The 14661-nt window shown below is 42.9% G+C and overlaps 1 protein-coding gene across 1 annotated transcript in view; it reads left to right on the forward strand.

Moving 5' to 3' along the window:
• Positions 1 to 9784, forward strand: part of MAPKAP1 (MAPK associated protein 1) — a 360172-nt gene extending 350388 nt beyond the window's left edge. The window contains exon 12 of the mRNA XM_044664232.1: positions 9172 to 9784. Within this exon, the coding sequence (XP_044520167.1) occupies positions 9172 to 9297 (126 nt within the window). The 3' untranslated portion in view covers positions 9298 to 9784. The remainder of the gene's footprint in view (positions 1 to 9171) is intronic.
• The last annotated feature ends 4877 nt before the right edge of the window (positions 9785 to 14661 follow it).

Consider the following 14661-nt stretch of genomic DNA (forward strand, 5'->3'; position numbering starts at 1 on the left):
GGCATGCCCATAGAGAGGGTTCTGCATGCCCTTTTTGGCATACATGCCATAGGTTCACCATCACTGGTCTAGAGCCAGAGAGATCTAAGAGACCATGGAATTTACCCTCGCCCCACCTCCTTTTACGAAAAAGGAAATTGAGACCCAGCAAGGCTAAGGAATTTGTCCACAGGTATCCAAGGCTTTCAAGTTCAGATTTGACATCTTTCCATTACACCCCTTTGAGGATTATGCTGCTGAACATATCATATTCTCTACATAGCAGCTTTTTTCTGGACCCCATTCAAGGAGAAGGTGACTTAGAAACTCCCAAACACCCTCAGGATAACATGATTCTTAGGTTAGCATTATAGAGAGACTCCAGTGATAGTTGGGTTAAGGAGACAGGATGGTATGGCTGAAAGAACACTAAACTTAGAGTCCAGAGGCCTCAGTTCAGTTCCTAGCCTTGACACTCGTGAGCTGTATGACCCTGACAAGTCACATGCACTACTAGCTCTCAAGACTCTTAAGAGAAAAGTTCTTTATGAACTTTGCAGCAATATAGAAACATGAGTTGTTATTCCCCACTGCATTGCCCCTGCTCATGGAAGTTTATTAATCAAAGAGGCTTTACAAAGAGCCTTTGGCTAGCATCTGGAAACTTAACACTCTCATTGGAAGACAACCTAGAAATACCCTGTAGAGAGCACGATGCCCTGGAGAGTGAGATGGGAAAGAGCTCAGGCCCCTGCCCTGTCCTTTGACTCCTCAAGCACAAGCTCAGAGGAAGTCCCCAACTCTTCTGCATGCCTGCTACCTGTAGAACCTTGAGCAAGATTTGGCCCATCTTGGACCTTGTTTGGTTCTCTAACAAAATACTTTCTTCTCTTGGTCTTCTTGTTGTTCCCCACACATTCTGTACCTTCTCCCAGTCCTGTGCCTTTTTTCCCAGGCTGCTCGACAGGCCTGGATTACTCTCCTAACTCCCATCCTTAGTTTTCTTTTCAAATGTCCCTACGGCCTAATTCAGGGCTCCATGTGGAGAAAGTACCTAGTAAATAGTTACTTTTTAAAAAATATTCAAAGATACTTTCTTTTCACAATTACATGTAATAACAATTTTCAATATATGCTCTCTAAAATTATAAGATCCAAGCTGTTTCACCCGAATCCCTCCCCTCTTTTGGAGATGGCAAGCAGTTTGATCTGGGTTATACATGTATTATGCAAAACACACTACCATATTTGTCATTGTTGTTAGAGCACACTCATATAAAACCAAAACCCTAAAATAAAACTATAAACTAATGTGAAAGATAATATGCTTTGATCTGCATCTGACTCCAATAGTTCTTTCTCTGGAGGCAGGTAGCATTCTTTGGCATAAGTCCTTCAGAATTGTCTTAGATCAGGCAGCTGGGTAGCTCAGTGGAGTGAGAGTCAGGCCTAGAGACAGGAGGTCCTAGGTTCAAACCCGGCCTCAGCCACTTCCCAGCTGTGTGACCCTGGGCAAGTCACTTGACCCCCATTGCCCACCCTTACCACTCTTCCACCCATGAGACAATACACCGAAGTACAAGGGTTTAAAAAAAAAAAAAAGAATTGTCTTAGATCATTGTAATGCTTAGAGTAGCTAAGTCTTTCACAGTTGATCATCCTACAATATTGCATACAGTGTTCTCCTGAGTGTTTATTTCCCTCTGCATCAGTTCTGTAGATCTTTCGAGCTTTTTCTGAAATCATCCTGCTTATTTATTAAAGCACAATAGTATTCCATCACCAACATATACCACAATTTGTTCAGCCATTTTCCAAATAATAGACACCCCTTCAATTTCCAATTCTTTGACCCCATGAAAAGAACTGCTATAAATATTTTTGTACAAATAGATCCTTTCATCTTTTTTAGATATCTTTGGTATACAGACCCAATAGTGTTATTACAGGATCAAGTTTTAAAGCCCTTTGGGTATAGTTCCTAATTGCCCTCCAGAATGGTTGGATCAATTCACAGCTCCACCAGCAATGCATTAGTGCCTCGATTTTGCCACATCCCCTCCAATATTGATCACTTTCCTTTATGGTCATATTGACCACTCTGATAGGTGTGAGGTGGTTTTATTTTGCATTTCTCTAATCAAGAGGGATTTAGAACATTTTTTTCATATGATTATTGATAGCTTTGATTTCTTCATCTGAAAATTGCTTGTTTAGATTTTTTGACCATTTGTCAATTGGGGAATGACTTGTGTTCTTATAAATTTGACTTAGTTTACTATAGATTTGATAAATTAAACCATTATAAACAGAGAAATTTGTTATGAAAAATTTTTCCCAGTTCCTTGTTTTCCATCTAATCTTGGTTACATTGGTTTTGTTCATATAAAAGCATTTTAATTTAATATAATTAAAATTATTCATTTTATATCTTGCAATGATGATCTCATTTGGTCATAAATTATTTCCTTCTCCATAGATCTTCCAGGTAAACTATTCTATGTTCCCCCCATTTACTTATGGTATCACCCTTTATGTCTAAGTCATATACCCATTTTGACCTTATCTTGGTATAGGGTGTGAGATATTGGTCTATACCTAGTTTCTACCATACTATTTTCCAATTTAACAAGCAGTTTTTGTTAAAGAATGAGTTCTTGTCCTACAAGCTGGGATCTTTGGGTTTATCAAACATTAGGTTGCTAAGGTTATTTACCCCTGTATATTATGTATCTAATCTATTCCATTGGTCTTCCACTCTATTTCTTAGCCAGTACTAGACTCTTTTGATGATTATTACTTTATGGTACAGTTTGAGATCTGGTACTGCTAGGCCACCTTCCTTCTCATTTTTTTCATTAATTCTCTGATATTCTTGATCTTTTATTCTGCCAGATAAATTTTAAATGCTTACTTTTTAATTAAACTGAAGACAGATTGTGCTGATTGTCTCCCCAAGAATAGCTAGAAGCTTGAGGCAGCAGGGAGAGTGAATTCTGGCTCTGCTCCTGATAGCTTGTGTGACCTGTGCATGTCACTTGCCACCGTGGTCCTCAGTTTCCACACAATGCTATTGTTTGTCTTCATATTATATGATCATAAAATTTAAAGCCAGAAGGTTCCTTAAAAACCATCTAATCCAGCCCTTCCTCCTAAAATCAGGCATCAGAAGCCCTGGGATCAAGTCCCAGATCTATGACCTTAGGCAAGTGATTTTCTCTCTGTGGACATCAGGTTATTAAGCTATAAAATGGGAATATTAATATAGGCACTATTTTCTTGGCTATGCATAATGTTTTGTGACTACAAAGACACAGCAAAAGAAAGCCCAAGAGCTTTCCGAGAGGTAAGAGTGAGCATAAGAAAACAGCAGCCCAGGCCCCAGACCCAGTGGTAGTCAGGAATGGCCATGGTCGTCTGGATCAGGCCTCACAGAGGAGCAGGACCAGAGCTGGACTTTGGAGGTTGCCTGAGATCTGTGGTGGCAAAGAGAAGAAAGTGAGAAATTGCTATCAGGGGAACCCCCAGACTCTTAGGAGATATTTGTGAGACAGTAACAGATCCTCTGGGCCAGGTAAAGGTAAGTTCTTGAGAGACACAGGGCTGCAGCTGATTTTGCATTCATTGTAAGATGTAGAGCCAGACCAGAAACTTTGAGATCATCCAGGCCAACCCTCCTCTCTCACTCCCATTTTACAAATGAGGACACAGAGGCCCAGAGAATTTTGTTTGTATGTTCATTTGTGACTGACCCCATCCTTTACCAATGCAGATCAATTCTCTGGAACCTAATAGTCTTTTTAAATTGAGAATTTCCTAAAGCACTGAAGAGTTAAACAACTTGTCTAGGGTCAAATGACCATTGTGTTTCCAAGGCAGGATTTCAGCCCAAACTCCAAAGCTTTAATTTTAACAAATCTTTAATCATTGTAATACACTAATTTGAGCCTAGGCCTCTGACTCCAAATCCAGGCCTCTTTTCTAGTATACTGTGTTGTCTCAGCTTTAAATTTCCCTTGAAAAAAAGAAACACATGGCAACTTTGTAGGCTTTTGTTATATAGTGACTTTTCTTATAAACAGTTTGTGGTGTTTAATGAGAGAAATTACCAGGTATATAATAATAATGACGTCTATCACATCATATTTTATAATTCATAAAGTACTTTCTTCAAGACAGCCCTGGGAGATAAGTAGTATAAAGATTATTGTCCTAGTTTTACAGATGAGCCTTACAGAGAGGAAATTACTTGCTCAAGGTCACACAGCTAAGTGGCTGAGCTAGAATTCAAACCCTAGTCTCTTTTGACCCCAAGGCCAAGGTTCTTTACGTTCCATCACCCTGTATTCACACCTTTTCTCTCCTTGAGATTTTGACCTTGGATAGAACCTCAGAAAAATGTGCCCCTGAAAGATAACATTGTATAAGTAGGTTGCTTCTGGAGTTTATTCTAAAGTAAAAATAGTTTGTATATCACTGTAAAGAGTTAAACTATTATCTCAACCAGACAGGATATTGCTCTGTGCAAATAGGAACATTGTGAGGGCAGATGATAATAGTGACAGATTGATTTGGCAAAGTGGACACAAGAATTAACTCAAAAGAGGAAAGGGTGGAATAATCTGGGGACCATTTCACAGCAGTGACATTCACAGACTTAGTGGCAATATTCTGGGTCAGACATGACACCTTCATGGGGCCCAGAGCAAGAAAGGGAAGAAAAGATTCCTGGAAATACGACATGGGAGGTGTTAATGACCAGCATTACTAGAATTCTTTTGAAAGAGCTTCACCTAGTGCTCCAGTATAGTTGGAATATCAGAACCCAGGGTGTCAGAGTTGAGAGGGGCCTTATTAATATGAGCTATTAGAGCTTTGGGGAAGGGAGTAGGGCCTTAGAAAATAGGAGTTCAGAGAGATCTTAGAGATCATCTAGTTTAAATCTCATTTAACAGGTGACAAAACTAAAGACCAGAGAAAGGAAATGATTGTCCAAATCCCATAGCACCTTAGTGGCAAGGACTGGGGACTTTCTCCTAGTTTTGTGTGACCCTCTGGGCCAGTGTTCTTCCCATAAATCTACACTGGCTCCCTTTAACTTTTCATGCATTTGTCACCCCAAAAAGCTAACAGATTGACAAAGGCACCTTTGCCAAGTAGAAGTGTTGGGAGACTTGGTAAAGAAATATTCCATTACCCCTTCAGGTGTTTGGATTTTTTTTTATAGCTAGTATTAAAATATTCAAGACTTCAGGAAGATTCTAGTAAAATTATAATCCTGTGTTTGACATCCAAATAATTTTCACCCCAGCAGATTGATGACAGAAACACAGGTTTATGACTTCAAAATGAGATCGTGGAAGATCGAGCACAGAGAAATCATTTTGCCAGGATAAAACTCTCTCCAAGCAAATGTTTCTCTACTCCATTTCTCAGTCCCTCTCACATGCAAGCACACACTTACATGTTCACATACACTCCCAGTTGTGTGTTCCCAGAATATTCAAACCAAAAGGGAACTTCAAAATGACCTAGTTATACATGCCTTTCAGTGTGGACAGATGGGGAATTGAAGCCCAGAGAAGGACCATGATTTTCCCAAAGTCACACAATTAGTTTGTGGCAGTGTTGGGACTCACACCCTTGGCCCCTGGCTCCCCCCATGAGCTCTCCCCCTCGAGACTCCTCATGGCCTCCTCACCTTCTAGCACTTTCCGCTCACAGTATCTTTGCAAAATAAGCTGTCGTGTCTCAGACCGGGTAACAGTTTGTTATTTGCCACAGCGGCATTGATTGACTTTAGGAGCTAATGATCGTAATCCTGTTGGAAGATTAAATTTAATTTTCTCCCATCTCTGATTTTTATAGCAATTTAAATGCTCAGTTTTATCTGCCATTCCCAAAATGAAGCCATAGCATTTCTCTAAGCTTTAGACAAACACTAAATAACTGATAAATGATGCCTTGTTTGCTTCAGGACATTAACCAGATTTTAATTAATTTGGTTAAATTTCCACTTTCAACTTTTTTATGTTTCTGATTGGAGTAAGGGAAAGGGGTACAAAACAGGTTTCTGAAGCCATCTTTGACAAACTTTTGGAGCAAGAACCATCTTGGCTTGGGGGCATGGGGATCCTGAAGCCAAATACCTAATGGAGATGTAGGTAACCTAGGCCTGTGTGACCTGGGGAAAATTACTTCACTCCTCTGTGCCTCCCTCTTCTTATCTGTAAAATTAGGGGACTGAGAGGAAGCTACGTAGCACATTGGATAGAGCACCAGACCTTGTGTTGGAAGGGCCTGGGTTCAAATTTCACCTCAGACACTTCCTAGCTGTGTGACTGTAGGCAAGTCATGTAATCCCAGTTGCCTAGCCCATACCTCTTTTCTGTCTTAGAACTGATACTAAGTTAGAAGGTGGCAGTTTAAAAAAAAAAAAATAGGAGGTTGACTCTAAAGGTCCTCCTAGTTCTCAGACGGCCTATATTCTAAGCTTCCTTCCCTAACTAACATTCTTTACTCTAAAATTGCTTCCTACTCTTATGTCATGAGTTCTAGCACATAACAGTTTATTCATGATAATATCTTTATATCTTCTTATGGTTTACATAGCATATTCTTCACAATAACCCTGTAAGAAAAGTAGTACAATTAAAAAAAATAAATGAGGACATAGAATCCTAGAAAAGTTAGATGACTTGCCTAGGGTCACACAGCTACTAAATGTCAGAAACCAGATACAGACCTACATCAGATGACCTCAAGAACAGTGCCGTTTCCAGCGTTCTCACATTCTTTTTTCAAAGGTGTCTTCAGCTCCAATATTCCACATTCTAAAGTTCCTCTTACCTCTAACATTCTGTTACAAGGTCCCTTCCTCCTCTGTCATTCTATGTTCTATGCTTCTAAAGGAGAGGGAGTATGGGGACAAACGGTGAATATTCAAGATTGAAGTTAGAGAACATATCAGTTTTTGATGGAGTTACTAGCGTGTTGTATATTTCTCCAGTAACTCAGCTTTCTCTATTATAATCGAGCTGGGGCATTTTTGGTCACTAACTCTGCAAGCTTTTGACGTGAATTTCATAGAAATCATCGGACTCTTCAAATTGGGCCCTTTCCATGATAGAGTGATGGAAGCTGTAGCTTTATTGACCATGAAACCTCCCTATATTTTTATGCCGTCAGCTATAAAATGCAATGAAAGTGAGACACTCTACAGTGCATAAAATTGTGCAAGTTTGAAGCCACAGCGTATTAACCAGCTAATGGCAGACCAAAGGGCATTTTTATCTTTGGATTCTAACATTAATCTTCCATTAAAATTATCTATGTGATTATCACAAAGCACTAGAGATAATAAATGTAAGAAATAGTAGGCTTGTTAAATATCATTTAAAAATACTTTTATCATGGAAGATATGCCCCCACACATTGGAAAGATTAGATTAGATGAGTATGCAAACAGTGTAATCAAGGAATGGTTTCACAGGATCACAGGATTTCCAGCTAGAAGTCACCCCAGGGAACTTGACCACCTCCTTCATTTCAGCAAGTAAGAAACAGGCCCAGAAAGGAGAGGGGATATGCCCCAAAACAGGGAATAAGTGGAAGCACTAGGTAGGAGTTGAACCCAGGTCCCTTGACTGCAAACCCAGTGCTCTTTCCACTCTGCTTCACTGCCTATAAAAATGAGAAGGGCTCTGGTTTCCATATCTTCTTACATTGTCCCAAGTCATCGGGCCAGAGTCATAGTTCTTCATGATTTATTGTACTCAGTTGGTTATTTGGCAAGTGTTCAGCCAAATGACGAGACCCAAGTGTGTCAAACCTGCTGTCCTCAGGCTCCCTCTTTGAGTTCCTGCTGCTCATGCCTATCAGAGCAGAAAGTTTAGATGGGGGCAGGCGGTTCATTGTGCTTTAGAAAAGACGAGACTTGAAATCCGAAGACTCGGGAGCACTGGGTTTCCTCCCAGAGCTGTTCACTCACTAATCTGGGGACCTGGGGCAAGGCCCTTCTCTCATCATCTGTTTCCTCACCTGTGAAATAAAGGGGTTGGATTCAGTGATCCCGAGGACCCCTTCTGCCTCTGACATTTTTGGATTCCATGGTTCTCTGGTTCTTGGGGGCATCCATACAGAAGCATCTGGTGCTGAACCTCCCTCCAGGACAGGTTCAGCTTTAGAGGCCACGAGATTTGCCCTTGTCTGCAGTCGAGGAGAATTGTGTAACCAGAAGGGACACAAAGGAAGAGTTCTGATCTGTCTTGCAAAGAGGAAAAAATATTGTTTCTGTGGTAGATTATATAGATATGTTAATAGCAATAGCAAGCAACAGCAGCAGCAATAATAAAAATAACTAAACATTGGTACAGCATTATAAGTATATTTACTTGTGCTATCTCATTTGATCCCCAAAACAGCCCTGTCAGTTAGTTGCTATTATGGTCATTCCCATTTTACAGATAGGAAACTGAATCCGAGAATGACAAAGGCAGTTGTCCAAGGCACACAACTTGTAAGTATCTGAGGCAGAATTCAGATTTAAGTCTCTCCACTATACCTCCCAGCTCGCCTCTCAGGAGGAATCATAGGAATTATAGCTAAAAGGGACCATCTAGCCCAACCTTCTAATTAGGAAGCTGATCTAGGAAAGTCAGGCAGCTCACGGAGGGGCACAGCGCCAGACCCAGCGCCTTCCCTCCCCTGTGTGACTGCCCAGCTCACAGGGTGACCACCACCTCTATCAGAGAAAACCCATGTCCACAGTGTGTGTGTGTATGTGTGTGTAGCTATGTGTCTGTCTCTGTGTGTATGTCTTTGTTCATGTCTTTGAGGAGTCAGAAAGTTAACTTACGCACAGGAAGTTCCCCTGGACCATCTGATCCGGGGTCCTTCACTCTGACCGCAGCACGAGGGCTAATAATATTGACCACATGCAAAGGCCTTCCTGGGGTGGGCATGAGAGTAGCTTCTGTTCATGTCGCAGCTCTGCTATTTGTGTGCTATGTGGCCTGGACAAGCATTTTCACTCTTGTGGACCCCAGTATTCTGGTCTCCAAAGTGGGCGGTGTTAGTAGGTTTCTCGGAGCCCTTCCAGCTCTGAAATCCACATCCCGCCTTCCTTGTGCTGAGATTACTACGCAGCGGCCTCTGGGTGTGTGAAGGGTAATGTGTACTCTCGTTTTGTAGGTGAACTATATCCTGGAATCCCGAGCAAGCACCACCCGGGCTGATTACTTTGCCCAGAAACAAAGGAAGCTGAGCAGGAGAACCAGCTTTAGCTTCCAGAAGGAGAAGAAATCGGGACAGCAGTAATGGCTGGGACAGAAACGCTGAGGTGCCAGCTTTCAGATCGGCGGCGGCAGCTCCCCGCAGCCTGGGTGGGCACCAGCAAGGGAAGGCCCGAGGCTCTGTAGAGGGTCTCATGGTCAAAAGATCCCAACGCCCATGGCGGGGATGGAATGGAACACAGAATTTGGTGGGCCGCCCCATGCCCTTTGTCTGGAGCCTCTTCAGCTGGAACTAAGACTCAAATGAGGATGACAAATATTTTGATTAGAAGCCAGACCAGATCACATGCTGGGTGAACTCCATTATGTAGCACATACAATCACAAAAAAAAGGGGGTGGGGAGTGACTTCAACTTTTTTTCACTGCCTGATTACAAAACATTGATATGTAAAAAGGGGTCACTCAGAACATGATCAAATGTCTTCAAGTTAATACCGAACAAAATGTATACTTTTTTTCTTGTAATAAACTGGCATAATCTTTATCAAGGCATGTAGGATGGACCATTCTTTGGGGCAGATGGTTAATCATGTTACTGTTTTTTAAAATCTTCCAGATTATTAAGGGGTAGAGCTTTTAAAAGCATTGTTTGATTCTCTTAGAAGAAATGTTTATTGATAGGTCAGTATTTCTATGTGCACCATTTGATTTGGTGACTTCCTGTAGAACCTTATCAACAGCTGAGAGTGAGAACCCACCATGTCTTTTACATCCAAAGAGAGGCCTCTTTTCCACAAATGAGATGGCACAAGGAGCACTTGATTTGGGGTCAGAGAGGACTGGAATCAAACCTCATCTCAAGCTTTTGTGAGGTGTGGCACCTTGGTTAAGCCTCCAGCCTTCCTGGGCCTCATTTTGCTCATCTCTAAAATGAAGGGGGCTGAATGAAATGCTCTCCAAAGATGCCTTCCAACCCTAAATTGGATGATCTTCAGTGACAACAGAATGTTGTTAGGCCAGATGTAAATCAGGGAAGAAAAGAGCAAGTTGGTATAACAACTGCCATCCCTAGCTTCTGATCTTGGGGAGAAACAGCACAATATAGTGGGGGAAATCAGTCAAGTAGAGTGAGAAGAACTGGGCTCTAGTCCTAGCTTGCTAGGCCTCCTGACTTAGTTTGAAGCCTTTGGGCAAGATGCTTCCCCTCCTCAGCCTCAGGTTCTGCAAAATGACTGGACTGGACTGGACTAGGGTTAAGTCTCTTTCTGCTCTACTATTCTGTATTCTTTTTTCTAACACTATGATCTAAAGTCCCTCCAGAATGACTCCAGCCTTTTGAGTTTTAATGGCCCTTCCAGGTCTGACATCTTCTGATACTGTCATAAAACTACCTGGAAATGGATAGTTTCCCACTTCCCTAAGACCGGGGCTCTTATCCTTGTTTGTGGCCTGGACAAACCTAGGGACTCATTCTCTGACTATTGTTTTTAAATGCATAAAATAAAACAATAGGATTACAAAAGGAGCCAATCCTATTTCAGTACTATTATCAAAATATTTTTAAAAACAAGTTCACAAACCCTGCTGAAGAATCTCTGCCTATGATTGAAAGAAAAAGATTTCTTCAGTAATAAAAATGAAAATTTTTTAAATTATTCAAATATTCTCAACTTTTTCAGTGGCTCCTAGGGATGAACCAGTAGTAGTGCCTTCTTTACTCCTTTACCAAAAAAAAAAAAAAAAAGATGACTTCCTTTGTCAGAACAGTGCATTAGAGTGGGCAAGCAATAGATTTGGAATCAGGAGCTGGATTCAAATTCTGGAGCTGCTACTTACCCACGCTGTGTCCTTGGTCAAGTCACTTTCCTTCTCTGAACTTTGTTTCCCCTGTCAAAAAGGGATAATAACCCTTCTACTAGCTCCCAGAGAGAGGGAATATGCTTTGTAACCCTTAAAGCACAGTAAAAATGGTAGTGGTTGTGTTTTAAGGCATTATTATAAATTATTCTTTCCATCCACCGTCAAAAAGTTATATTTTAAAGCAGATGGATAATCTGAACCAATATTAGTAGTAAGTAGTCCATCGGGGAAAGCAGGCTCAGACTCTGTTGTTTATTTTTATGATATAGAAGCAAGATGAGCGTTCTAATGGAAGAGAGGAGAGTCATTGCTTCAGACAGCTGCCATCTTTCCATGGGCAGTGAAGCACTACAAGTCCTGCTACGGCCCAGCTCTTTCATTTTGCAGATGAGGAAACTGAGGCTCATGGAAATGAAATAACTTGCCCATAGTCCCATAGGCAATAAGTGGCCAAACCTGCAATCAGCCCCAAAGTTCTCTGACTCCCACACCAGTCACCTTTTTGAACAGCCCACCAGTTCGGACCTTCTGTGGAGGTGGAAGTGTGTCTACTGGCTCCAGGTGAGTGCGGTCAGCGTCCACGTGTGGCCAGGGTCGTGGTCTTTGCTCCGTATTGTAAAAGCACATGGTTCTGACCAGTGCAAGGAACCTCATCTGTGGTTTGCAAAGGATCTCTGAGTCCACACGGCGGCTCCCATTTGCACAGAGCTTCCCACCTCCCGTCTGCCTTCACATACGTCACGTCCCTCCCCGGGGGTGGCCCAGGCACCATCACTAATGGAGAGATGAGAGGGTGGGGCTTGGAAATGGAAAGCGACCCCCCAGAGCCAGGGCCAGAGTGAGAGTGTTGGGAGGACCACGCAAGACTACCAACTATGTAGTCCTCATTTTCCCCGTGAGGAACCCAGCAGCATCCACTCTAGCACACTGCCTCATCCATGAAAAAGCCTTTTATTCTATTACGTGTGAAAAGATGTGGATAAAATACAACAGACTAGCGTGTATTTCCCAGCAATGGGTCATTTTAATTAATTCCTCAATTCATTCAGGTTTATGTTCATGTAACAGAAGAATCCTTTTCTTAACAAAACTGTCTTCCACAGCCTCAACAAGACAGAAAGAATCTCATTTATAGTCTGCTGCTTGTATTTCGATTTCTAGCGATTTTATATTTTCAAACTATCTTTTGAGATGGAAATGACTCATTTAGTCATTAAACCTTGTGACATATTCAGTATTAAAAATTATATAAATATCTTCTCGGCCAACTAGTTTTCAATTCCTACAAAAACCTGAAACGTGGTTGCCGCGAGGCTTGGTGTTTGTTTGATCTTGTTTTTTATTTGAATTTCTCTCATTTAAGGGAATGAATTCAGACATCAAAACAGCTAAAGGAGGGGAATTTTGTGGCTTGGGATGGCGAGACTTCCCTGTCACTGGAGATCTTCAAGTGCCAGTGCCAGTGTCGTAACCACCCCCGGGGGGAGCAATGCAACAATTACGGGATCTGATGCTCCTGCGGGACCGCCTAGTCCCACTCCGTTCCCTTCATAGCGGAGGCCTGAAAAGATTAAGCAATTTGCCTGAAGTCACAAAAGTTAGTGTCAGAGCTGAGATCTCCTCCCAGACCCTCTTGACTCCACATCCATCCATCCATCCATCCATCCATCCATCCATCCATCCATCCATCCATCCATCCATCCATCCATCCTTCTTTCCACTGCCTCCCACACATGAAGAAAACGAGGCGCAGGAAGCTAAAAGGCCTCCTCCTGAACCCAGATTCCGCTAGCAAAGATCAGAGCCACGCCTGAAACAAGGGTTCTGAATTCAAGTGCGTCCACCGGTCAGTCTCTGGGCCTCATTTAGAACAACAGACAGTTAGGGCCTCGTAGGATGGATGACGACTGATTTTTATACCCCCTTGATTGCCTTTGTAAAGTGGAAGTGGTAGACTAGAATCTTTTGAGATTTTTCTAGGTTTCCACTTAAATCCCAGCCCCAACACTTGTTAGCCTCGTGACCAAGTCTCCCTCTTCAGGCCTCAGTTTACTCATCTATAAAATGAGGAATGAGACGAAGGCACTTCCTATTATAGAGGGGGGAAAAACTTTACAGCCCATCTCAGTGCTTCTGCCTTCATTTTACAGATGAGAAAACGGAGGCCCAGGGAGGTTAAATAATCCACCCAGGGTCACAGGCAGTAGGATTCAAGTGGAGCTCCTCTCCCTCCAGCCAGTGCTTGACTGCACGGCTCGCTGCGATCCTTTCCAGCCCTCATGTTTTCTGATCCTATAATACACCCAAAGCAGCCGTGCCTGGCTCCAGCCTCTCTCTGGGTCCCTCATTTCCTAGCCCCGGTTCGGTCCGAGGCTGGGGTAGAGCTGTGAGGGGGTCCACTGGCTCCTCCAAGTCTTCTGGTGGTGGAAGAGTTAAACCTGCTTGTGTTTGCAATCTGTGCAGAGCTGAACCCCAATCCGTCACCAGCTGATCTTTGCCGGGTAGTTGCAGATTTAATTGATTCAGATGGGTATTCAACTGGGTCAGGAAGCAAGCTGTTCACCCTGGGCGTTGTTCCTAGGGCAGGGGGGAGGCAGCTCCTGGCTGCTGTCCGTCTGCAGACAGCACTGGCTTCTTACTCTGGCGTGCATGTGGTCACCAGGTGTGCCATGGGTTCCCAGAGAGCACAGAGCAACCAAGGGTATCTCCCCCATCCCTTCCCCAAGCCCCAGCAGACCCTGAGCACCAAACCTGAAACTGCCTTCCCTTCTCAATTTCTTCCTCTACCAAAGGATGGGGTCAGCCTGGGACCTCTCCGGTTCTTTGATTTTGTGTTCTAAATTCCCTCCCGGCTCCCACATCTAACATTCTGTGCTCTGAGGCTTCCCTCTCAAGCTTTGGCATTCTGGCTTCTAACACGAGGTCTGTAGTCATAACTGCCTGGGCCCAACTTGGGCTTTACCATATACATTCCTCACAACTATCTGGGAGGCGGGAGGGCAGGGCACGGATTATCCCAATTGTTGCAGAGGATCTGAGAGATGAAATCACTTGGCTAAGGTCGCAGGACAAGTGTGCGTGTGGCCACCAGCCTGTAGACTAAGCCCTAGTCAACCAGTATTCATTTATGTGATACCTACTGCGTGCCAAGTTCCAGGATGCAAAGGCAAATCTTTCCTGCCTCCAAGAGACTTACGTTCTATTGAGGTAAACAACAGACGCATCTATAAATATTTTTAAAAATACATACCTGCGATTTCATCTGACTAGGGAAATCGTGGGTAAGGAAACTCCCAGCCAATACAGGCTGCCGCCTCTGCTGCTAAGAAAGCTGCCTAGAGGGAAGGCCAGGTGGTACAACGAATAAAGTGCCAAGCCTGGAGTCATGAGGACTTGGGTACCAATGTGACCTCAGACACTTCTTAGCTGTGTGACCCTGAGCAAGTCCCTTAACTGTGATTGCCTAGCTCTTGCCACTCTTTTGTCTTAGAATCAATACTAAGACAGAAGGTAAGGGGTGAGGAAGACAGAGAGAGAGAAGAAAAAAGGAAGGAAGGAAGGAAGGAAGGAAGGAAGGAAGGAAGGAAG

Source organism: Gracilinanus agilis, chromosome 2 (genome assembly GCF_016433145.1).
Source record: "Gracilinanus agilis isolate LMUSP501 chromosome 2, AgileGrace, whole genome shotgun sequence".
In the NCBI taxonomy this organism is placed as follows: Eukaryota; Metazoa; Chordata; class Mammalia; order Didelphimorphia; family Didelphidae; genus Gracilinanus; species Gracilinanus agilis.